General features: G+C 39.0%; 1 protein-coding gene across 2 annotated transcripts in view; it reads left to right on the forward strand.

Annotated features, from left to right (window-relative positions):
• SCARA3 (scavenger receptor class A member 3) overlaps nucleotides 1–24,718 on the forward strand; it is a 57,503-nt gene that overhangs the window by 27,107 nt on the left and 5,678 nt on the right. Inside the window, exons 3-6 of one of the 2 annotated variants that reach the window (XM_051976390.1) lie at nucleotides 549–647; nucleotides 2,238–2,357; nucleotides 5,036–5,134; nucleotides 12,871–13,914. In XM_051976390.1, coding sequence (XP_051832350.1) covers nucleotides 549–647; nucleotides 2,238–2,357; nucleotides 5,036–5,134; nucleotides 12,871–13,914 — 1,362 coding nt within the window. The remainder of the gene's footprint in view (nucleotides 1–548; nucleotides 648–2,237; nucleotides 2,358–5,035; nucleotides 5,135–12,870; nucleotides 13,915–24,718) is intronic. The other variant, XM_051976391.1, reaches the window with a different exon arrangement.

The following is a 24,718-nucleotide window of genomic DNA, read 5'->3' on the forward strand; positions in this document are numbered from 1 at the left end:
TTTCTTCCTTCAGTCTCCTCTTTGGATTAATCACTTTCTCTTTGTAGCTCTTCATTTGAAAAATAAGGAGGCCTACCCTATATTCATGGATCAGAGGATGGACTTAACTTTCTCTAAATTCCCATATAATTTGAAAATTCTATGGTCTTGTAGGGAGACATTCAGGATATTATTAACTCCATTTTACAGATGAGGAAACTGAGGGAAGAGAGGTAACATGTATCCTTTAAAATCATACAGGAGGTTAGTGACTAAGGGGTAGAACACTTTTTCTTAGTACATGTGATAAGATAGATGTGGATATCTTTTCAAAAGTGTTTCCTTGCTTAGAGAATGGCCCCCGCAAATTAAGTTTGCATGAAAATCCCATCCCCTGGAATTCAAGTCCTTAGCCACCTAGTTCTCCCTTAGATCACCTGCTGTTCTGTTCAGAAAAAAATGAGCAGCCTTAGGCAGTGTCAAGGGTTGGAGGAAGTGGTGGAGCTGCTGGTGAGGGACAGTTGGAGACGGGTGGTCCGGGGTCCTGACAGGCACCAACTCCTTCTCAGTGAGGTCCACTGGAGGCGACGGAGAAGCCTTATGTGTAGCAGAAGAGGAACCTGTTGGAGAAGACGAGGAAATGGCAGCATTCCCATGCACCCAGAATGGTAAGGGCCTCCCCAGTCCGGCCAGGGAACCCCGGGCAGGGCAGCCACGTGGCTGAGGCTCACCCACTCATGAGAGCAAGGCAGCAGGAGGACAGTCTGGCTATGGCTGCACTTGAGGCTGAGGCTACCTGGTAGCCATTCTCACTTCCCATGGAAGTGATGAAGGGAAACTGTTCCAGCCAGCCAGAATCGATGAAGCAATTTGGGAAGAGACCAACGTTTGCCATTCACCTACTTCCTCTCTTTCGGTGTCCCCTCTTTCATCCCTTTCAATGTCCCTCTCCTTTCCTCTTTCTTCCCTTTCAATGCCCTCTCCTTCCTCTGCCAGAGCCTCATGCTGCCCACTGGGCACCATGCACACAAACCACTCATGGGACCCTACTTTGGATACTTTTAACTCATCTTACCTCCATCAAAATGACAGGCCCTTCAGGATTTCAATGAAGAGCCATTTGATTTGGTAAAGAAAATGCCATAGGGCAAAAGTTCTATTTTAATAATTTTAATAGTTCTAATTTAATATGGATGGGGTCTGTTATTTGGAGGCTAAGACAACCAAGAAACAGATTTTGAGGTCATGCCTGGATATGCTGGAGCCTGGGGCAAAGTTATATTGGGGCACACTACTTTCCCCCCCACCACTGAGGCTGGCCATAACCAGCTTGCTTCTCTCTCATTTCTCCCTTTAATATTCCCAGTCTTTGGGGTTCCACATTCCAAGCTCTGCTTAGTTTCTCAGCTATCTTAGAAAGAGGTAAAGCTAAAGAGGGCTGCCAGAAATTTGAGGAATGAGGACTAAGGAAAATCTGAATTTTGTGATTATCGGGCAGGGTTCAGTTAAAAACAAATAATCAATCATTTACTGAATGAGCCATGCTCTGACAAGCAGGAGCCCTCCTAGCCTTAATCAGTGAATGGGGTGTTGCCTCAGTCAAACTGGGACCTGTTAAAGACCTTAGATTAAAAAGCTCAAGGTCTCCCATTTCATCCAGAGCCATCGCCAGTCTCCTGATCGATATCTGGCCACTGGACCCAGATGGCTCAGGAGGGGAAAGTGAGGAAAGTGACCTTGCACAGCCCTCCCTCCTTTAAATCCAGTCCACTTGCAAGTCATGGACCTCTTTGAGAAGAAAGGATAGATGACAATAACCTGCTTCTATGAGGCATCAGCTTTCTTGGAGTCTCAAGTTAGTCTAGACCAGAATTATCAAACGTCCTGAGTGCAGCCTGGATTAGATTAAAATATAATTGAGAAATATTTAACAAAATAAATAAAAATACAATGAAATCTAGATAATACATTTTAAACTAAATCAAGATGAGCCCCATGGTAGAGTGGATTTTTTCTCAAAAGACACTCAAAGAGAAAGACAAAAACGGAGAAGGAGGTGTCTTAATAAAGTTCCCATTCCATTCCAAAGGCCTCTAAAACCAGGAGAAAACAGATGGGAAGCTTGGGAAAGGGAGAAAAAATCATTGGGTTCTCATCCTATCAATTTAGGGAGGTCATGGCCAAGTTTGCAGAGGGAGACCTCTTTCACCAGTGTCAGACCAGGAGTCTGAATAAGTGCTACCCTTCTTCCCACACAGGCCCAGCAGGGCCCAGCTGTAGCCGCTGTCAGAAGAACCTGTCCTTGCACACATCCGTGAGAATTCTGTACCTCTTCTTGGCCCTCCTGCTAGTGGCTGTGGCAGTTCTGGCTTCACTGGGTGAGTGGAGACCACCCTCCCCCAAAAGGCACATCCCACCTCTCCCAGCATGCACCACTCTCCACATGCCAAGGAAGGAGTGACCAGAGGGCCTTCATAACTTCCTACTGCATGTATTTCATCCCAATGAGTTTCTTAGGGTTTTCTGGCCCAGGTTCCCCAATCCAAGCCCCTTTCTAGTCTGGAGAATCTTAGTGTCCTTTTGGACATAAATCAGAGATTCCCAAATTTTTTTATATATCATGGATTCTTTTGGCAGCTGGTCCCTTCTCAGGAGAATATCTTTAAATACATAAAATAAAATATATAAGATTACAAAGGAAACCAACTCTATTGAGATAAAGATATATTTTCCCATCTAAATTCCTAGACCCATATACCCAGAGGTCACTATGTCATATGATATAAAGGAAAAAAATCTGGAGCCAAAATTGGGGACCTAGTCACATTTCTGCCAATAATAAGTTTCTTACTCTGGGATCAAAGGGGGCTGTTGGACTAGTCTCTTATGACCTACCCTTCTAGTAGGATGGGGGAAAGCAGGGGCTATCCAGCCTAGAGACAGATTCAAGTAATTCACGCCCTTATAACAGAGCATCCCATAGGGGCTGCGCTCTGAGAGGAACTAGACAAGGAAACAGCTTGGGCTGGAATCAATCTATTCCTTAACATGTAAGCACAGGTCCAGAAGCTTCATTCCTAATCACAGAGGTCACAGAGAGGTAGCAAACAGAAGGAAGGGTTTTCATCCAATTCTTCCAGAACTTAGACTATGTCTCGGTTGTAAATATGGTCTAATAATAACCACTGGGAGGAGATAGAAGGTAGCTAGGTGGTACAGCGGATAGGGCACTGGCCCTGGAATCAGAAGAACCCAAGTTCAAATCTAGCTTCAGAAACTCACCAGCTGTGTGACCCTGAGCAAGTCACTTAACCCCAACTACCTCCCCCCAACATAGCCTGGGAGTATGCTGTTAAATATTTAATAACTGGCTCTCCAAAAACATAAGGTTAACTTTTAAGTTAGAAACATAATCATGTTTTCTCCACTACTTTCTTAGTCTAATCAGTAAAACAATAAATCATGCCCTGAATTGTAGTACTCACAGTGAAATGGGTTTGGCCCTACCCTGAAATAACTGACATCTAAGTTTTCAAAGTTCTTTACAGTAGCTTTCAGAGGCCTCTGATCCCTGCTGGCTGCATAATTATGGGCAAGCTACTATTACCTAACTTAGGGTTCCAGGCAACTCTCTAAGCCTACTTGTTGCTGGGAAGGTGCTGACCAGAGGAGCAACAAATTTCTCCTATGTTTGAATTTTTCCTACACCTGTGAAAGTACAAGTTAATTCCCTATGTTAGCCCTTTTCATTTGCACACTGTGTGTGATTTTCACATTGATTGTAGCCTGAGCCAGATTAAACTGTAATTGAGAAATGTTCAACAAAATTTAAAAAAATCAATACACCATAGATAATATTGATATGTGGTTTTCTAAGTCAACATAGGGCCTGAAGGGATCCATTTCTATTTGAATTGGACACTACTAAACTAAAATTACTTCAGAAGTCCTTTCTATGTCTAGATCTGTTATCCTAAGTTGTCTTTAAAAAAACATTCACTGATGAAAGTCAACCCCAGATCATCACTGAAACTCAAATAAAGTTAGTCCTCACCCCCAGATTCTATTTCCTTCCCTATGAGTTCTGGCTTTGAGACGTGACAGTCAGCCCCAGGCCCAGGCTGATGCTCAAAATACAGGTGTTAGTTAATTGACAGTGTTCTGGGCCTACAGAAAATTCTCATACACGTTACAGGGAATTCCAGATTACATGAATGTATCTCTGTGTAACAAGGGACTCCCTTCCCATTATTTCCCAATCATAAAATTACAGGATTTAGTGGTGAAAGGGACTCAGAAAGACATAATGGAATCATAGGAGTCAGAGTTTAAATTTCCACTATTCTACTTATCATAGGATCTAATAGACCTTGGAGACCACCCCTCATTCTACAAATAAAGAAACTGAACCTCAGAGAAACTAAATAATTTGGATTTCAAAGAAGGTTTCCTTGACTCCAATGCCCTCTCTATCCATATCATTCACCTTTGTATTCTAAACAAGTCACTCCCCTTCCCTGACAAATCTCAATTTCCTCATCTGTAAGATGACAAATCTGTACTGGATGACCGTTAAAAGTCCTTTTCAAATCTCAAGCTCTGATTCTATAACATACTCATTTCCTCATTAGCATCCAGCTAAGTGTGTACCCAATCAATCAACAAACATTTTTTAAACCCCTTTATCACATCATTTCAGAGTCAACAGGACTATCATAAAGCTTCTTTTTATATTAGATATTATCTTTATTTATTTTTAATAATAGCTTTTTATTTTCAAATACATGCAAAGATAATTTTCAACATTCACTCTTGCAAAATCTCGTGTTCTAAATTTTTTCCCTTCCTTCCCCTCACCCCTATCCCCTAAACAACAAGTAACCCAATATAGGTTAAACATGTGCAATTCTTCTATACATATTTTCAGATTCATCATATCATGGAGTTTCTAATCCAATTTCCTCCAGTTATATTTCCCTCAAAATTGCTCTATTTTGTCTATTTGAATTCTCTTAAGCCCTTACCTCTCATGTTCTCTCCTGTGTTTCTTCTACAGTGTTTAAGAAGGTTGACTCTCTCTCAGAAGACATCACCATCACTCAGTCCAACTATGAGAAGAAGATAGTTTCTGTGCAGGAAAATCTCCAGGAATTAGGTGGGTGTGCCTACAGCCCTCCTTATGGCTGCTCTCCTATCCAGAATAGAATCCAGTTTTTACTCCCAAGTCATAGAGTTATTGGGAAACGAGACACTTCCACATCAGCCATTCTGGGTAAAATAACAATAAATGACATTACAAAATGTTTTGCTTAATTGTGTTGGATTCTTCCAAACTCTGTGAACCATTACAGGACAATTCTGACAGTGAGATTTTCTTGGCAATGAGACTGGAATGTTTGCTATTTCTCTCTCTAATGAATTGAAGTAAACAAGGGTTAAGTGACTTGCCTAGGGTCACACTTTAGTAAGTGTCTAAGGCCACATTTGAATTCAGGTCTTCCTGACTCCAAGACCAGCACTCTATCCACTGAGTCATCCATCTGCCTTCACAAAATGTTCTGCATATACAGAATGTTTCACTGAAACCATACATATTTAAGAAACAGCTGTTGTATGGACCAGTCCTGTGACAACTGATAATCTAAGAATTGCCTGAATGATTGAGAAGTGACATTGCCCAAGATAACATTGTCAATATGTGTCAGTCTCATTACTGACACCTAGACTCCCTGGTTTTAATGCTAATCTACATTATTACTATTGTTATTGTTGTGCCTGGGGAAGCCTTAAGTCACCCAGCAGCCGGAAGAAAGTGTGTTAGATCTGAAATTAAAGAAGCTGGACTGAGAAATCAGCTATTCTACTTATCTGATTAGTCACTTTAGCTTTCAGGACCTCAGTTTACTTATATGAAAAATGACTTATGTAGACAAGATGACCTCCACAGTTTCTTCCATTGCTAAATCTTTTTTCCCCTAAGTGTCTAAGAAAGAATTCATATCATCCTGACTCCAAAACCAGCGCTCAATCCACTCCACTATACTGCCTTTGAAATACTAATGTTCCAAAATACTGAGATCTCCTAAGTCCCTTTCAGTTCTAAGATTTTCTCCTTCTCTGGTTGCTGCTGCCTTTCAGAAGTGGAGTCAGATGAGAACAGATAGGGGTAAGGGGTAATTACTAATAAGTCCATCATATTCCAAGAACAGGAGGTGGAGCCCTGTAGAATGTATAAATATATACTATTTCTAGACCATCATTCTTCCTGGCAGAGAAAATAGGGGCATAGTAAGAGCTAACTAAGCAGGGCTGCTCTGAATTATAGGGTAGCATCATTCTGTCCTAATCCTTCTTCCTTCATTCCTACCTTCCTCCTTACCTTCTCCCTACCAGAAACTGACTCTGTCCAGGGGATTGCTTATAAATAAGTACATTTTCCAGGCTTTCCAAAATAGGGGGTAGGAAAGCAGGCACGTACACTTGTTAATTTAATTTAATGTTCATTATTAACACTCCTTGGAAAGTAGAAGCAACAAAACAATAAATCAATCAACAAAACAATAAACCAAGGCCTGACTTGAAGAGACTTACTATTTCGAAAGTAAAAATGCCTGCTCTGAAAATTTAAGAATTGACAAAGCTTCCTCCAATCACACCACAGATTCTATCCTTGGAAGTACTGTAGACTGAAGGATGGAGCTTTTACCATTATCTTTCCCAGTCCCAGGTTCTAGTTCACTTCCTGGCTATCTCTAGACCCAGCTACAGTGTGTGGTTTCTGCCCTTCTGACCACCCACCAGACCCACTTCATTGTATCCTTCTTTTTCCATTAGAATGTCCATTTCTAGAAGCCAAAGACAAGTAGTATCTTGATGATATTTGTGTCATATACTGTATCCCCAGTTGTCCTGATTTTTGATTTGCCACTAGATTTAGATGACTCTGGGAGAGAAGGTGAGGTTGATGATTTTGCCCAACTCTGCCTCACTTAAATCTAATTCACATACAAGCCAAGATATCATCCAGTGATAAGTTGCTCCTATTTGAAGACAAAGGATGAATAATATCATTCCCACTCTTTTCACCCCCAGAAGGTTATAAAAAAATAAACAAAATCTTTTTGTTAATCTTAGTTTTTCTCCTCAGCCTTAGAATATTTGAGCTTTAGTGTCCCTAACACTGCTCTTGAATTGATTTTTTATTCTATTACCTGCTTTTGTTTGCTTCCATTTCAATATATTCTTTTTAAAAAACCAAACTTGGTTGATCAGTTACCTGTCAAACCCCACTGATCTCTTTAACAGTTCCTCCTTTTCCTCAGAATTATTTCTCTTTATATAAGGATTTCATTGAGGACTTCCTATCCCTTCTCGGCTGACACTCCTCCATGGAATTTTAGTTCATGGAATCCTTCCTAGTCATCCCCTTCTTGAACCTTTCAAATCTGCTCTCCCAAGATTTAAGAACATCTGTTTTTCACAGCTCCTTTTTCTAAGATAAAGTAGTTACTTTCCTCCAGGGTTCCCATCATTTCTCCTCCAGCAAAAAGTTCTTCCTTGTTGGCAAGAATCAGATTCAAAAGAGAATTTCCTCTTCTGGATTCTTTTCCTTAAAAAGATGAAATTATCACTAAAACAAGTCAAGAAGCAATTGGCTGCTCTGTTTGGAAAATTGAAGTCCTCTCTATCATAGCCATTCCATGCCTTTGTGCCACGCTTTTGATCTGTCTTCCAGACTACGTTTCTATTTATCTTTTCTGTACCGGGGGGGGGGGGGGGGGGGGGGGGGATCTATGCTTTATACTTTGATGGAATATTGGTTTTGTGTCTGTCTCTGGTGATTTTCATCAAATGTTATCTTCATCATGCCTCTTCTTTATGGTTCCTAGATTTCCTCACATAAGTATATCTTTCTGATGTACAGTTATCCCTTCCATATCACAACATTCTCCTCTATGATTTCACTATACTGTAGATCAATATAAGAAATTAAATGACAATTTAAGTGGATTTTATGCAAGTCACAAACAACATATGAATACCAGCAGATGACTCCATATTTTATGCATTTGTGCATTTCTATAGAGTATTGTATAATATCGATAAATTTTATTTTTAATACCATTAATAATTCAGGCTTCTTTTCTGGTGTGAAGGAAGAGACAAAAAAATTTATACAGAGTTTCCAGATCATGGGGGCACCATACCTCTAATCACTGCAATGTGGAAGGGATAACTGTACAATGTTACTCCTTACATCCTACATTTTACCTGTTTGGTTCCTTTTCTATAAAGCAAAGGTTTTTAAGATGAGGTGCACAAACCTTCAAGGGATCTGTGAATTTAGATGGGAGAAAAGAATTGTATCTTTACTTTCCTAACTTCTTTCTGAAATTTAATACTTTTTTCATTAAGAATGTTGGAAACAAGCATTATTCTAAGAAAGGGTCCATAGACTTTATCAGATTGCCACATGAGTCCATCCTTAATATAAAGTATACCCTCCCAGACCCAATTTCCAGTCATGGCTCTCATCCCACCGTGTCTTGGAAAGTTACCTATGAAGTTATTTAATTTTCTATTTCTAAGGTTCTTCACCTGTTGAAGAAGGTTGATACCAGCCCTACCTGCCTCCAGAAGTTAAGAAAACAATAATAAACATGAAAACACTTCAAAAAATTTGAAGTATTATACACATAGATAGCTTTATACTCGCTTCTTCACTGACATCTTATTCTTAGTCCCATTATAGTTAGGAGATGACTCCAGATTCTCAAAGGCTACTGAGCCTCTATTCAATCAGCAAATCAATCAACAAACTTTTATTAATACCTACTATGTGCCATTATTATGCTAAATTCAGGACATAAAAGTACAAAAGTCAAACTGTTTGAGCTTGAACTCAAGGAGCTAATGTTCTCTTAGTTTCTAGAAACAAAAGGGACATAATATGTAATAATAATCCATCCATCAACAAATAAGCAGGACAACTAGATGGCACAATGGATGGAGTTCCAAGCCTGGAGTCAGGAAGACTAATTTTTGTGAGTTCATATATGGCCTCAGATACTTACTACCGATGTGACTCTGGGTAAATCACTTAATTCTCTTTGTCTCAGATATTTCATCTACAAAATGAGCTGGAGAGAGAAATAGCAAGCTTTTGCAGTTATTTTTGCCAAGAAAACCCCATATTGGGGTCACAAAGAGTCAGACAGGACCAAAATAACTAACCAAGATGACAACTAATAAGCATTTATTGAGCATCTATTATATGCCAGGCACTGTACTAGGTTCTGAACATATGAAGACAAAAGGAAGCAGTTCTTTTACAGTAGTTGGTAACTGTGTCTCAACATTATTGGCTTCCTTTGTAATTCAATGAATCTTATTTTATATATTAAAAAGCATTATTCTGAGAAGGGACTCATAGGCTTCATAAGACAGTCAGAGAGGAACATGACACAGAAAAAGGTTAGCTCCTACACTAGAAGGATACAACACACACTAAAGATAACTAAATATAGAGGTAGGGTAAGAAATCAGACAATTGGAGAGAAATTTGAAATGCTTTCAAATAAAGTGAACAATCATCTGAAGAACACCTTGGCTATTTCTCATCACCAAAAAGTTGACCACAAAATGATTTTTCTTTTCTTTTCTTTGTGAGAGGGTGCAAGGGGAAAGGGTTATAGCAACATATAGGGAGGTATAAAGGAATGGCGATTTATGTCAAAGGAGAGAGTAATTACTTGGAAGAGTCTGAAGTCTTTTGAAATATTAAATACTATTTAGATAAGTAGGTAAGTAGCTAGAAAAATAGGTATATAGATACATACATAGATAGTTATAAAGATATAAAGATAGATAGATAGATAAATGGAGATAGATATAAGTCATAGATATACACAGATAGATACAGAAAAACATAAATATAGGTGGTTGGATAGATAGAACATTTATTATAGGCCAGATATCATGCTAAGCACTGGGAATACAAGTACCAGCAAACAAGACAATCCTTGCTTTTAAGGAGGTAATTCTAACATATAATGGAGGAAAACAATAGTAAAAAAAAATATATTAGAGCAGTAAAGAGAGACACATGAGTGCTTGGTCTAGAGATGGTCAGGAGACGACCCACATGGGTCTGAAGATAAAAGAAAATCCCACCTACTGAGGCCCAAGGTTGTTCTAGAGTCAGTTATTATACCATCATCATATTTTATGGACATCCCATAGGCCTGTAGTAGAATGGGTAGTAAAAGCTTTGTCTTTCAAAACTCTGATTTGGTTTTTAAAAAAACAAAACTACTCCAAGTAAATGAGAAACTTTTCTAAGCAAAATTTTGCAAGAGGAATTATTAAAAAAAAAAAAAAAAAAAGGTCAGGATATCGTCTACTTACTTATCTTTGTATTTCTCTTAGTGCCTAGAATAGTTCACTGAATATATGGGAACTTAATAGATTGAATAAACAAATGATGTCTGATGGAGAGGCAACAGGTCAGTGCTTTCACTCCAATGAGTAGTGAGATTAGACCCTTAAATTTCCCCTGTATTTTCAGTCTGGGTGAGATGAGGAAACTCATTTTTAAAATTTTTAATTTATAAAAAATTTAGTGAATGGAGTTGGTAATATGGAAACCAAATTATCACTCTTTGCAGATATGATGGTATACTTAGAGAACCCTAGAGAATCAACTAAAAAACTATTAGAAATAATCCACAACTTTAGCAAAGTTGCAGCATATAAAATAAATCCACATAAATCATCAGCATTTTTATATATCACTAACAAAATCCAACAGCAAGAGATACAAAGAGAAATTCCATTTAAAATAACCATTGAGAGTATAAAATATTTGGTAATCTATCTGCCAAGGGAAAGTCAGGAACTATATGAGCAAAACTGCAAAACACTTTCCACACAAATAAAGTCAGATTTAAGCAATTGGAAAAATATCAAGTGCTCTTGGATAGGTCAAGCAAATATAATAAAGATGACAATACTCCCTAAACTAATCTATTTATTTAGTGCTATACCAATTCAAACTCCCAAGAAACTATTTTATTAACCTAGAAAAAATAACAACAAAATTCATCTGGAAGAACAAAAGATCAAGAATTTCAAAGGAATTAATGAAGAGAAAAGCAAATGAAGGTGGCCTAGCTATACCAGATCCAAAACTATATTATAAAGCAGTGGTCATCAAACCATTTGGTACTGGCTAAGAAATAGAAAAGTTGATCAGTGGAATAGATTAAATTCACAGAAAAAAATAGCCAGTGACTATAGCAATCTAGTGTTTGACAAACCCAAAGACCCCAAATTTTGGGATAAGAATTCACTATTTGACAAAAACTGCTGAGAAAATTGGAAACTATTATGGCAGAAAGTAGGCATAGACCCACATCTAACACCGTATACCAATACAAGGTTGAAATGCGTTCATGATCTAGACATAAAGAATGATATTATAAACAAATTAAAAGAACAAAGGATAATTTACCTCTCAGATTTGTGGAGAAGGAAGGAATTTGTTACCAAAGAAGAACTAGAGATCATTATTGATCACAAAATAGATAATTTTTATTATATTAAGTTAAAAAGGTTTTGTATAAACAAAACTAATGCAGACAAGATTAGAAGGGAAGCAATAAACTGGGAAAACATTTTTACATCCAAAGGATCTGATAAAAGCCTCATTTCTAAAATATATAGAGGATTGACTCAAATTTATAATAATTCAAGCCATTCTCCAATTGATAACAGATGAAGAAATTGAAACTATTTGTAGCCACATGAAACAGAGCTCCAAATCACTATTGACCAGAGAAATGCAAATCAAGACAACTCAGATCCCACTACATACCTCTCAGATTGGCTAAGGTAACAGAAAAAGATAGACAAATCTTCCAGGGGATGTGGGAAACATGGGACACTGATACATGATTGGTGGAACTGTGAACGTATCCAACCATTCTGGAGAGCAGTTTGGAACTATGCTCAAAAAGTTATCAAACTGTGCATATCCTTTGACCCAGCAGTGTTTCTATTGGGCTTATATTCCGAAGAGATAAAGGAGGGAAAGGGACCCACATGTACAAAAATGTTTGTGGCAGCCTTTTTTTGTAGTGGCAAAAAACTGGAAACTGAATGGATGCCCATCAATTGGAGAATGGCTAAATAAATTATGGTATATGAATGTTATGGAATATTGTTGTTCTGTAAGAAATGACCAGCAGGATGATTTCAGAGAGATTTGGAGAGACTTACAGGAACTGAGTAAAATGAGCAGAACCAGGAGTTCATTATACACAGCAACAACAAGACTATACAATGATCAATTCTGATGGCTGTGGCTCTCGTCAACAATGAGAGGATTCAAACCAGTTCCACTTGTTCAATGATGAAGAGAGCCATCCATCTACACCCAGAGAGAGAACCTTGGGAACAGAGTGTGGACCACCAACATAGCATTCTCACTCACTCTGTTGTTATTTGCTTGTGTTTTGTTTTCTTTCTCATTTTTTCTTTTTTTTCCTTCTTGATCTGATTTTTCTTGTTCAGAAAGATAACTGTATAAATATGTATACCTATATAGGATTTAATATATACTTAAACATATTTAACATGTATTGAACTACCTGCCAGCTAGGGAAGGGGGTTGGGGGAAGGAGGGGAAAATTTGGAACAAAAGGTTTTGCAAGCGTCAGTGTTGAAAAATTACCCATGCATATGCTCTGTAAATTTAAAAATATATATTAATTAATTAATTTTTTAAAAATTTAGTGAATGAATGGAAAAATAAGTTCCTTTCTCTACCATTTTCAGTTCTATGATTCTCCAATCCTAGGCACCTACCACATTTATCATTTTCTCTTACAGATCAGAAAGCCCTGGGCAATTGCTCCTTCTGCCATGATACAGGGCAGTTGGGACAAGAGATCCACAAACTTCAGCAAGAGCTGGAGGAAATCCAAAAGATGCTTCTAGTCCAGGAGATTCAGCTGGATCAGACATCCCAGACCCATCAGCAGCTCTTCTCAACGAGCAACCAAATCACGGCAGTGGTAGACAGCTGCTCCTTCTCTATCCACCAGGTCAACCAGACTCTGGGGCAGTTCCTGGCCCAAGTGAGGGGCTGGCAGGCTGCCATGGCTGGCCTGGACTTTTCACTAAAGGGCCTGACCCAGGACTGCTATGATGTTAAGGCAGCTGTGCAGCAGATCAACTTCACAGTAGGGCAGACCTCAGACTGGGTCCACATGATCCAGAGGAAGACAGAAGAAGAGACCTTGACCCTGCAGAAGATGGTCAGTGAGTGGCAGAACTACACCCGGCTCTTCGGGGGCCTGCGAGCTACCTCCGCCAAGACTGGGGAACTGGTCAAGAGCATACAGAGCAGCCTCAGCACCGCCTCCCAGCGCATCAACCAAAATTCTGAGGGCATCCACGACCTGGTGCTGCAGGTGATGGGGCTGCAGCTGCAGCTGGACAATGTCTCCTCCTTCCTGGATGACCACGAAGAGAACATGCACGACCTGCAGTACCACACACGGTACGCCCAGAACCGAACCGTGGAGCGTTTTGAGACCCTGGAAGGGCGAATGACTTCGCACGAGATCGAGATAAACACCATCTTCACCAACATCAACGCCACAGACAACCACGTCCACAGCATGCTCAAGTACCTGGACGACGTCCGGCTCTCCTGCACGCTGGGCTTCCACACCCACGCCGAGGAACTCTACTACCTCAACAAGTCTGTCTCCGTCATGCTGAGCACCACGGACCTGCTGAGGGAGCGCTTCAGCCTGCTCCGCGCCCGACTGGATTTTGACATCCAGAACCTCTCAATGGTCATGGAGGAAATGAAGGCTGTGGATGTCCGGCATGGAGCAATCCTCCAGAATGTCACTGTCCTAAGAGGTGAGTTCTCTTTGTGTGTGGGGGGGGAAATCACTTAGTCTGAATTGAATCTAATTCAATTCAATTAAGGATAGTAATAATAATACAATTATTACAACGACTATAATGTAGTATATTAAGGTTTACAAAGCACTTTACAAAGGAAGGAAATAGACTTTTATTAAGTGCTTACTATGTGCAAAGCACTAAGCTAAGAGACTTACAAATATTATCTCATGGGACAGCTAGGTGGTGCCGTGGATAGGGCACCAGCCTTGAAGTCAGGAGGACTTGAGTTCAAATCTGAACTCAGACACTTAACATTTCCTAGCTGTGTGATCCTGGGAAAGTCACTTAACCCCAATTGCTTCAGCCAGAAAAAAAAAAAAAATTGTCTCATTTTGTTCCACAATAACCCTGAGAGGTAGATACTATTATTATTCATATTTTATGAAAAGGAAACTAAAGCAGAGAGAAGATAAGTGGCTTATCCAATGTTACACAGCTAGTAAATGTTTGAAGGACGATTTGATTTCATATCTTCCTGACTCCTGCTCCAGTGTTCTGTCCACTGTATCAGGTATTTGACTCAATTCAACTCAGTTTAAATTGATTCAATTCCACAAGCAATTTTAAAACACCTTCTATATGTCCAGGATAGCAATGTAGCAAAGTGGATGGGGTGTCAGGACTAGAGTCAGGAATACTCATCTTCCTGAATTCAATCTAGTCTCAGATGCTAGCTGTGTAATCTTGGACAAGTTACTTAACACTTGCCTCAGTTTCCTTATTTGCAAAATGAGTTGAATAAGGAATTGTTCAGTGCACAACTGTGATTTCTTCAGTATAAAGAATTCTCAGCGTGGATACTTCCTCTGCCAGTGACTTTTTTGTGACTTCAATAAATATTCCCTAGATAACTTTTGTCTAATTGCTAATTTTTAATGAAAAAGATAGGGCCAGATGCTCAGTACTGAGACACATCACTAGAGACATTTTCCTTCTGTCTTGTTCTTTCTGTTTCCAAAAACAACCATTTGAAACTTGTTCCTTAAACAGGAACTTGTTCATCCTTACTCTGTTCCAATTGTTCATGTTGTGGGATGGAAAGAATGTCTCTTTGGTTGCTTCTGCTTTTCTTTCTTACCTGGATCTGGGCCTGTGCTAGGATTAAAGTTATACTAAAATGCTTACTCATTGAATCATAGGATGTTAAAGCTGGAAGGAAATTTGCGAACATCTAGCCCAACTTTAAAAATGCAGAAAAAAGTAGTGGCTTTAAACAAGTTGTATCAATAGTGAGCTTATAGTAGAACTGGGACTAGATCCAGATTTCCAGATTCCTAATTCTTTGTTCTTTCTAGCACACCACTCTGTCCCCTCACCCACTGAGGCTATTCAACATACCCTCCTTATGATATTCACTAGCATCAACCTACCTTACTCTACTGGTAGGCCATAATCAAAGCTTTCTTGGATCCATAAATGTAAAAGCACAAGCTCATTTGTTCTAGTTACCATTAGTTTGCTCTCTGTTTCCCAAATCACTTTGACAAGTGATTCTTCTTCCCTTTACAGCAAATCTGCTTTGAATGTTTTTCCCCTGTCTTTCTGTCCAGGAAAGCATTATAATTTCATTTTATTTTATTCTATAGTTACATAAAATACTTCTAAGAAATCCTTGAACGGATAATAACTTTTATTATTTCTGCTAATATTTTAAATTAATTAATTTTTTATTGTTTTATGAATCATGTTGGGAGAGAAAAATCAATACAACATGGAAAAAAGATGGGAGAGAAAAAACAATAAAAAGAAATGAACATAGCATGTGTTGATTTACATTCAACTCCATCATTCTTTTTCTGGATATAAATGGCATTTTCTCCCCCCAAAGTCTATTGAGAATGTCTTGGATCACTAAATCACCAAGAAGAACCAAGTCTTTCATAGTTGATCATCACATGTTCTTGATGTTATTGTGTACAATATATTCCTGGTTCTGCTTGTTTTCACTCAGTATCAGTTCATGTAAACTTTTCCAAGTCTTTCTAAAATCAGCTTGTTCATCATTTTTATAGAATAATAATATTCCATCTGCTTCATGTACCACAACTTATTCAGCCATTCCTCAATTGATGGGCATCTATTCGTTTTCCAATTCTTTGCTGCCCAGGAAAACATTATTTTAATCTGTTTTAAATGAGCAAGAGTAGGTGTTCCCATGATTCTCACATCCAGACCCAGTATTCCATTGTCAAAAGCTCAAAACTTGAAGGATTTATGGTACCCGAGCTGGGAATGCTTCTTCTCCTAGCACTTTTCTATCTGAGTAAATGATTATCTCAAGTTGTGGTTGAGAAATCCCTCCACCTGGCAATGAGCCTCCCAAAACTTAGCTATATTAGTCCTCATATATGTATGTATGAATGTATATACATATATATGTATGTGTGTGTAAAACACACACACACACACAAAACACACACACAAAGAAGTTAACATAAGGTAGTGTTGGAGAGAGGACACTAACAGATGGGAGATTCAAAAAGCTGAATGCTGAAGATACTATTTGAGTATCACCTTAAAGGAATAAAGGGATTCTACAAGGTAGAGAAAAGGAGAGAGCACATTTTAAGCATGAGGGAAAAGCCTAGGAAATGGAAAATTAAAGAAAATATCAGTATGGTTGGACAGCAGACTATGAAAAGGAAACAATGCTCTATCAGGCCAGAAAGGCTGGGTCAAGCCAAATTGGGAAAAGCTTTATCAAAGAGGCAATGGAAATCCACTGGAGTTGATTGAGTAGGGAAGTCAGAAAGTCAATTGTTAGGTAAGAACTTAGGTCTGTCACTCTTACTATGACTTGTTCTGTGTTATCCTGTCTTTATGATAAAAAGACAAGAATCTATTCTGATTTTATGCAGATACAGAAACATAAGAATCTATAATCTAGCTGCTAGGTGGAACATTCTCTGCTGACTTATGTCATTAGACGTATTACAAAGTTTGGCAATATCTTAGCTCTAAGTGAAAGAACTAGTGGCAATTAAGATCTGATCATTTCATCTTCAGGAGTTTACACTTGAGGAGGAACTAGACATCTTGGCCCAATCGTACTGGAAATTCTAGCATTGCTGGAAGGAGAAAAGGAAATAGTTATCTGAGACATCTATGCTGTCAAGTGCCCAGTGTAGTGATCAGCCTTACACAGCTTTTTTGTCTTTTTGCAAGCTAAGAGATTGCTACCAATGATGAATTCATACAAATTTTATTCATATTCTGGCCCTTTAATGTTTTTTATTCCACAATAAAAATGAAAAACTGAGTCTATATAAACATAAGGCATCTAGAAGGCAGAGGACATAGATAAATAAAAAAGTCTGCCCCTTAAAATGTTGTTGTTGCTTTTAATTTTACATCCTAGATTCACAGAAAAAAAAAAAACTCTCCCCAAAGTTCTTTTGGTTTTTAAGCAACTAGAACTTTCAGATTGTGGTAGGGGTGACTTATATATGTGCATAAATCTTTTAAAATGCAACTTCAATGTTTGTATAAGGGCAAGAAAGCACAAGTCCAAGTAAATATGAATACTACTCTTCTTTAGGAAAAACTGCAACTCTATAGTTGAAAAATATGGGTGAACTTTAAATATAATCCATTTCAATATTTTTACTGTAAAGAGATTAACTGAAGGGCCTCAAATGGAATGGGATACAAGGCCTCCTTCCTTTCTTCCATGTCAGTTGGTAGGTTCTCTTTAAATTACAAAGAATCCACTGCATTCCCATGTCAAGAAAGGGACTAAGAGCCCTCCTAAAATCATACTATGACTTAGAACTGGAAATAGTTTTAGACATCAAGTCCAACCCCTCATTTTACAGATGAAGAAACTGAGACCCAGAGAGATAAAGTGATTTGTCCTGTGTCATGAAAGGATTAAGAGACAGAAGAAGGATTTGAACTCTGAAGTCAGTCATATTTTTGCCATTGAACCAAAGCTCCTGGAATTCCTTACCCTCAGGTTTCTACCTGAAACCAACTTATCAACCAATGAACATAGAAAAAACAAATCAGTTCCTGCCTTCAAGGAGCTTATACTCTTATCAGGAGAAACTACGGGTTCACATACAAATAAATTCAAAATACATTCAAAATAAACAAAAGGAAGTTTAAAAGGGGAGGTACTATTAGCTGGGAGGATCAGGAAAGGTTTATGTAGGAGGTGGCATTTGAGCCAGGTATGGGAGGAGACTAGGAATTCCAAGAAGCAGAGATGAGGATATGGCATGGAGGCCTTGCAAAGGCAAGGAGATGAGAAATCCAGTGTCATGTTTGAGGAAGAGCAAGAAGGCCAGTTTGGGTGGATGTAAAGTGTGTTAAGGACAGTAATATGACTTGGCCAAGATCTCTGCTACTAGTGGAAAAATCAGATCCATTCTCTTTCCACTATTCCACACCATCCAGGAGGCATTTGATGCTTTGATGTTTCTTTCCTGTATGTACCTCTGGTGTTCTCTGCCCCCAGAGCCTGGAGAGCTTGGGGCTCAGAGAAGCCCCTACCTAACCTCCCACCCCTTCATTTCAGCCCTATAGACCACCCACTTTTCCCAGACTTGAAGTCATTTGTGGACTGAACTTAATGGGCATGAATTACTTAATTACAACTTCTGACTTCCTGACTCTTCCTTAGTAATTAAGAGGCCTGTTAGGACTCATGGATTTTCTGTTCATTTCTTTCCCTGCCCCTGACCTTGCTAACTCCCAATGGCACTTCTGTGCTCTGGGTTCCTTTATGTCCTGGTGATAACCCAGGCAATCCTTCTGCTCTTTTTCCCAGAACTGGTGAGCTAATGTTAGCCTTAACCCCTCCCTACCCTTCCTGACCTAATGCCTGTCCCCTATCATTTGGAAACTATTGGGGTTTCTGTGGTAAGCAGGGCTCCGTGAGGGGTCTCAAGCTATGGTGAATGATCAACTTCTAGTCACATTCCTAACCTCTCTTTCTACCAGCTTAATTATAGTTGGGAACTTCCTCCCTGAGGCCCAGCTAGTCACAAACTGCTAGAAATGCTGACATATCCTGCTACAATGCCCTACAATGCTATGCTCCATGGCTGGCAGAGGGAGCGTCATGTCCTGAACTGAGAAAGAAACCTTTCAACTTGTCCCCAAACACATTGCCGAGAAAGACAGAGAATGAGATTCTTTTTCCTTTCAGGTAGTATCAAGGACCATCAGTGTAATCCCCAAGATAGGCAGAGTGCTGGCCATTGGGGCTGGAGATGAGATGAGGCTCCTTAGGGGAGGAAGAATAAGGGGGAAAAGTATACCAACAGGAGCTGATGTAAGTGTAAGAGTTACATAGCGCCTCTGAGCTCGCTCTCCCAGCCCTTACGTAGCACGGTGGGGTTGGTTCTTCAGAGCTCAGGTACCACTTCCCTTCCTCAGGGGATTTAAAAGTATTTTCCCCAATAGTATCTAATCCATCCTAATACTATTTGACCACTTGCTATCTTCTCAAGGTGACTAATAATCAATTAATGTGAATTAACTTTTATAAAGAGAAACATATAGAAACGATATAATAAAAAGAGGTTTAAAAACAGCCCTCTCTAGCCAGGGTACACTGGTCCCTGCTACTTTGATCATTAGGGAGAGTCAAATTTAAAAGTGGTAACTACAAAGCATTCTTCCCATCAAATTTACTATAGACTGTGGCATAGCCAATGGATGAATTGGCCCTGGAATCAGAGAATCTAGATTCAAATCTTGCCTCTGATGCTCACTACTGGTGTGAGGAGAAGTCACTATACATTATCATCACCACCAATTGAATTAATAATCATTAACTAGGCTCTGCATTAGGCAGTATGCTAGGGGATTGCTATAGTGAGTTTGGAATATTGTGCTTAGCTCCCAGACTCATTGGTGGGAAAAGAAAACATGAATATTTTTTAAAATGTCATTAAAAGATAAAATAAGTTGATCAATGAATAATACAACAGTAAGGGTAGTTGTTCATTAGGACTCTCTTTCCCCACAAATGATCATGTATGCATTTAACTGTTTATATGTTGCATTTCACAGTACAATATGATTTCCTTGAGGATAGACATTTCTTGTATCATTTTGTATTCCCAGAGTCAACATTATAGTAGATATACTCTCTCTTTCTCTCTCTCTCTATCTTTTCTCTCTCTCTGTCTCTCTCTCTTTGTCTGTCTGTCTGTCTGTGTCTGTCTGTCTGTCTCTCTCTCTGTCTCTCTCTGTCTCTCTCTGTTTCTGTCTCTCTGTCTCTCTTTTCTCTCTCTTTGTCTGTCTGTCTGTCTGTCTGTGTGTCTCTCTCTCTCTCTCTTTCTCTTTCTCTCTCTCTCTTTATCTGTCTCTCTTCTGTGTGTGTGTGGGGGGGGGGGAAGGGCAGGGTATAAAATTGATTAAGACTAGGATTCATTCAGGAAATGGTTGATTGTTTTTAACTGAACCCTGCACTACAGTCACAAAACTCAGATTTTCCTTGGTCCTGATTCCTCAAACTTCTGGCAGCCCTCTTTAGCCTTACCTCTTTCTAAGATAAATGAGAAACTAAGCAGACCTTGGAACTTGGAACCCCAAAGACTGGGAATATTAAAGGGAGAAATGGGAGAGAAGTAAGTTGGTTATGGTCAGCTTCAGTGGTAGTGGGAGGAAAAGCAGAATGCACCAATATAATTCTGTTGGGCTGGCTACATTGTTCGAATGGCAAATGTACACTTGCCAAAAAAAGTTATTTTATTTAAAAAAACTCACACAGGGATTGCACTGATGAGATAGTGAGAAAAAGTGATACAAGGACATTCTCAAGGTATCTAGGACCACGCAATATGGCATGTCCTCATCAGAGAAGGTGCTGTGCTCTATGAGCAAATCAAATTGAATTAGCCCAAAGGAAATGCAAGATGAACAAAATTAGAGAAGCTACCCCAGAGATTCATAGAGACTTGTGTCCTATCTGTGGCAGAGCAGTCCAAGTTAGTATTGGTCTGTTCAGCCACAATCGGACTTACTGTAGCTCAATTTTAACAGTATCTTGTCTCCAGAGTGCAGGAAAATGAGAAATGTAGAATGAATCAAGCAGAGAAATGAGGTTGGGACCAGTTTGTGGAGCCTGAAGCCAAAATTTCAAAAGGGTGAAGCTTGATGTTTTCTCCAGCATCTCCTTCTGGAATTGAGTAAAGATAGGCAGAGGGTCTGGACCTAGGATTTCACTGGCATAGGTGATTCCCAGGTAAGGAAACTTCCTCTACCAACACAGTTTATACTACCTCTGAAATTTATGGTAGAGAGTTGCCAAGGGGCAGTGATGTTAAATTCAAATAGAAATGATCACTAAACTTTATATAAGGGTCCCCAAATACTAACTTAGACAATCACAAATTAATATTGTATATATTCTATTGCAATTTTATTTATTTTGCTAAATTTTTCCCAATTATATTTTAATCTAATTGGGACCACACTCAGAAGCAGATTGGACTACATTTTGACACCTCTGATTTAGAAAACAGAAGTTAAGTGAGTTTCTAAGGTTATGCAGTCAGTAGGTGTCAGAAGAAGGACTCCTGGCTTCAAAATCCAGTTTTCTATTTCAATTATCTTTCTACTAATTCCTACTAATTCATGCTTTTTTGAGACAAGAGTCTAGAGAATGATTTTCCAGCTTCACCCTAAGATACATTGGGTAGTTCAATTAACCCATATTTAAGATCTAATTTCTTCCAGTTTGGAAGAGTACACACAAACCAGAGCAACTATATGAAAGAATTCTGTCCAATAAGATACATCCCATCTGGGTCAGTGGCAGCTGCCTCATTCTTGGAGAAGAATGCATAGAACCTACAACACCAAATATAGATAGTGTAGATTAGCAAATGCTTCGGGGAGAGAGAAACGTGTGGGCAAAGGATCTTTCAAAGAGCTTCTCTCCAGAACTTTTATTATTCGGTTGTTTCAATTTTGCCTTTCTCTTCATGACCCGATTTGGGATTTTTTTGGCAAAGACACAGGAGGGATTTACCATTTCCTTCTCCAGCTCATTTTATAGTTGAGGAAACTGAGTCAGACAGGGTTAAGTGACCTACGCAGGGTCGCATAGCTAATAAGTATCCAAAGCTAGATTTAGTTAGGAAGATAAATTTTCATGATTCCAAATGCAATGCTCTATCCACTGCACCACCTAGCTGCCCTCCCTCTCTGGGATTCGGAGTTCTGAAATAATCCTCTGCAGGTTGAGGGTGAGATACCTCAAGGTACCAGCAAGAAGGGGAGGGTCTTGCTTTAATCCTTAAAATCTACCTTCATGGTTCTCTGATTAGGCAGACCTCATCCCTCTGCTTCCACAGCCCTAAATAGCAACAGCTGCCACACAAGATGAGTGTGTTTACCTGCAGTAAGACAGGTAAGCATGAAAAGATCTGGCAACTCAGCTGAGTCAATAACCACAGCCAAGAGCCTCACTGCTGCTGCAAAGAGAAAGTCCTTTCAAAACATGTTGTACAAGCAAATAAACAGGGTTATCGAGAGCAGAAAGGAAACCACCTGGAAAAATAAGAGTTACTTCATAGCATCAAATTTACAGGCTTTTAGAGCTGGGAAGGTGTCTCCAGTCCCAAAGCCAATTTCTAAAATTCCCAAATCGTTTCAAACATGCACACAAACAAGGAGAACTGATTCCACTTCAAAGATACTTTCAGATTTAAAACAAACCTTGGACTGTTTATAACCAGGGTGCTGAAATTTCATGGATAAAAAGTGAGAAACTGCTTTTTTGGCTCCAAGAAGTCCTTATGACACTATAATGGGACCTTGATTATACATGACTAAATGTTGATAAGATTTGCCTGTTGGTTCTTGGGCCAATTGAAGATCTCTTCTCTAATAAAAGTTCAATTTAACATAGTGTTTTAAGGTTTGAAAAGTACTTCATATTAATTCATTTGGTCTCCTCATAGCAATCTTGTGAGATAGGTGCTATTATACTCATTTTATAGATATGGAAACGGAAATTGAGAGAAATTGTGGGGCTTGCTCAGAGTCACAATTGAGAAAGATTTAGAACTTATTAAGGTTGAGGGTTGGGCTACCCCTACATTATTGCATATTCCTCTCTTCCCAGTATGCTTAGCACAGTGTTGTGGCTTAAAAAGCAGTGTGTTCCACAACAGACATTTTGCAAATTATTGTTGTTATTATTATTCAAATGAATATTTTATTAAGTTTCTGCTGGGTGCAGAGCATTGGATAGAGTATTTCACATAAAGGCAAAGAGTATAATCAAAAGCATTCTTATTTTGAAGTCTGAAGTTCTGTCACTACACAAATGAGATGCTGTAAGTGAAAGGTCTTTGGAAACAGCCAAGCACATCGATTGGCACACCATGAATTGGGCACTGGCAACTTGGATTTGCAATAAAATAGTTAATGCATCGTAACCAAAGCCTGTTATAGGTAAGTCATCAAGTTTTAGTATGGCATCATTTGTCCAATGAAGCCAATTAGAACATTTATAATATTGTCTCTTTTGCAGCTGTCTTGGATCTTATTTTGGCTTAACATCACATTTTTATAAAATTGATTAATATTGCTAAGTGAGCTAGATCTATAAAAATATAAGCTATAAAAACATTTTTCTTGGAAATAAATGGGATTTTTTATTCTCTTGCTCAGGAGACTTTGATATCTACTATAAAAGTAGACAAGAAAGAGTATTATTAAAAAAAAGCCTGAAAGACTTGAGAACTCAGATCAATAAAATGATCAAATATGATTCCAGAGACCAGTAATGAAGAATGTTAACCACCTTCTGAGAGAGAGAGAGAGAGACGATGGATTAATATGCAGAAAGAGACATACATTTTCTATTACTTAACTTCTATCTACTTTAGTTTTCTCATCTGTAAAAAGAGAGTAATAATAAAAATGATACCCATACCCCAGGATTGTTGTGAGGATCAAATGAGATATTTGCAAAGTGTTTTGCAAACCTTAAAGTCTTATATTATTATTACTATTTTCCTTTTTCAATAGAAAGAGAAAGGTAGGATGCTACCTGGATTACAGGTAGCATTCTAAAATCAAATGTGGGTACTATAATGATGCAGGATTCAGTTTTGTTTTCTCATTCTTCCCTTTTACATCATTGTAGTCACTGTGACTATATTATTTTCTTGGTTCTGTTTATTTCACTCTGCATCCATTCAGATGAGTCTGTCTTCCTTTGAACCAACCCCTCTATGTTACAGATAGGAAACTGAGGCTCACATCTGGCGATTAACAGAGTAGTTGGTGACAGGATCAGAACTAGGACCCAGAAGTCCTTCTGACTCTTAATCCCAGTGCCCTTTCCACCATACCTCCACAGACTATTGCTCCAGTCCCAAAACGATGCTTATGTTTGGGTAAACCTGAGCTGAGCCAGGTTACAAACAGCTTTAGCTCCAAGCCATGGCCCCAGGGCAGTGCTTCAGGGAGATTCGGTTGTTTTTGCTGCCATCCTGCTGGGGATGTTTATTATGGAAAATGGGCCAGGGCAAAGCTTCTTGGGCTGTTGGCATTTCAAAAGGCCCACAGCTGCCCTCCTCAGCCTCCCTTCCCCAGACAACCCAGAAGCAGACAGGAAATTCTATTCTCTGTTATTGATATATCTGAGTGAGTCAATACATGACAACATCTAGTGGAGAGGGAGATGCTGGGTGGGGAAGACTAGGAATGGAGGTAGCCAGAAACTGGGGCCTGAAGTTTTGGTTGGCCCCAGTGGGGTAGAGACTGGCTCTGGTTGCTGGTTTAG

Source organism: Antechinus flavipes, chromosome 2, assembly GCF_016432865.1.
Source record: "Antechinus flavipes isolate AdamAnt ecotype Samford, QLD, Australia chromosome 2, AdamAnt_v2, whole genome shotgun sequence".
Classification (NCBI taxonomy): Eukaryota; Metazoa; Chordata; class Mammalia; order Dasyuromorphia; family Dasyuridae; genus Antechinus; species Antechinus flavipes.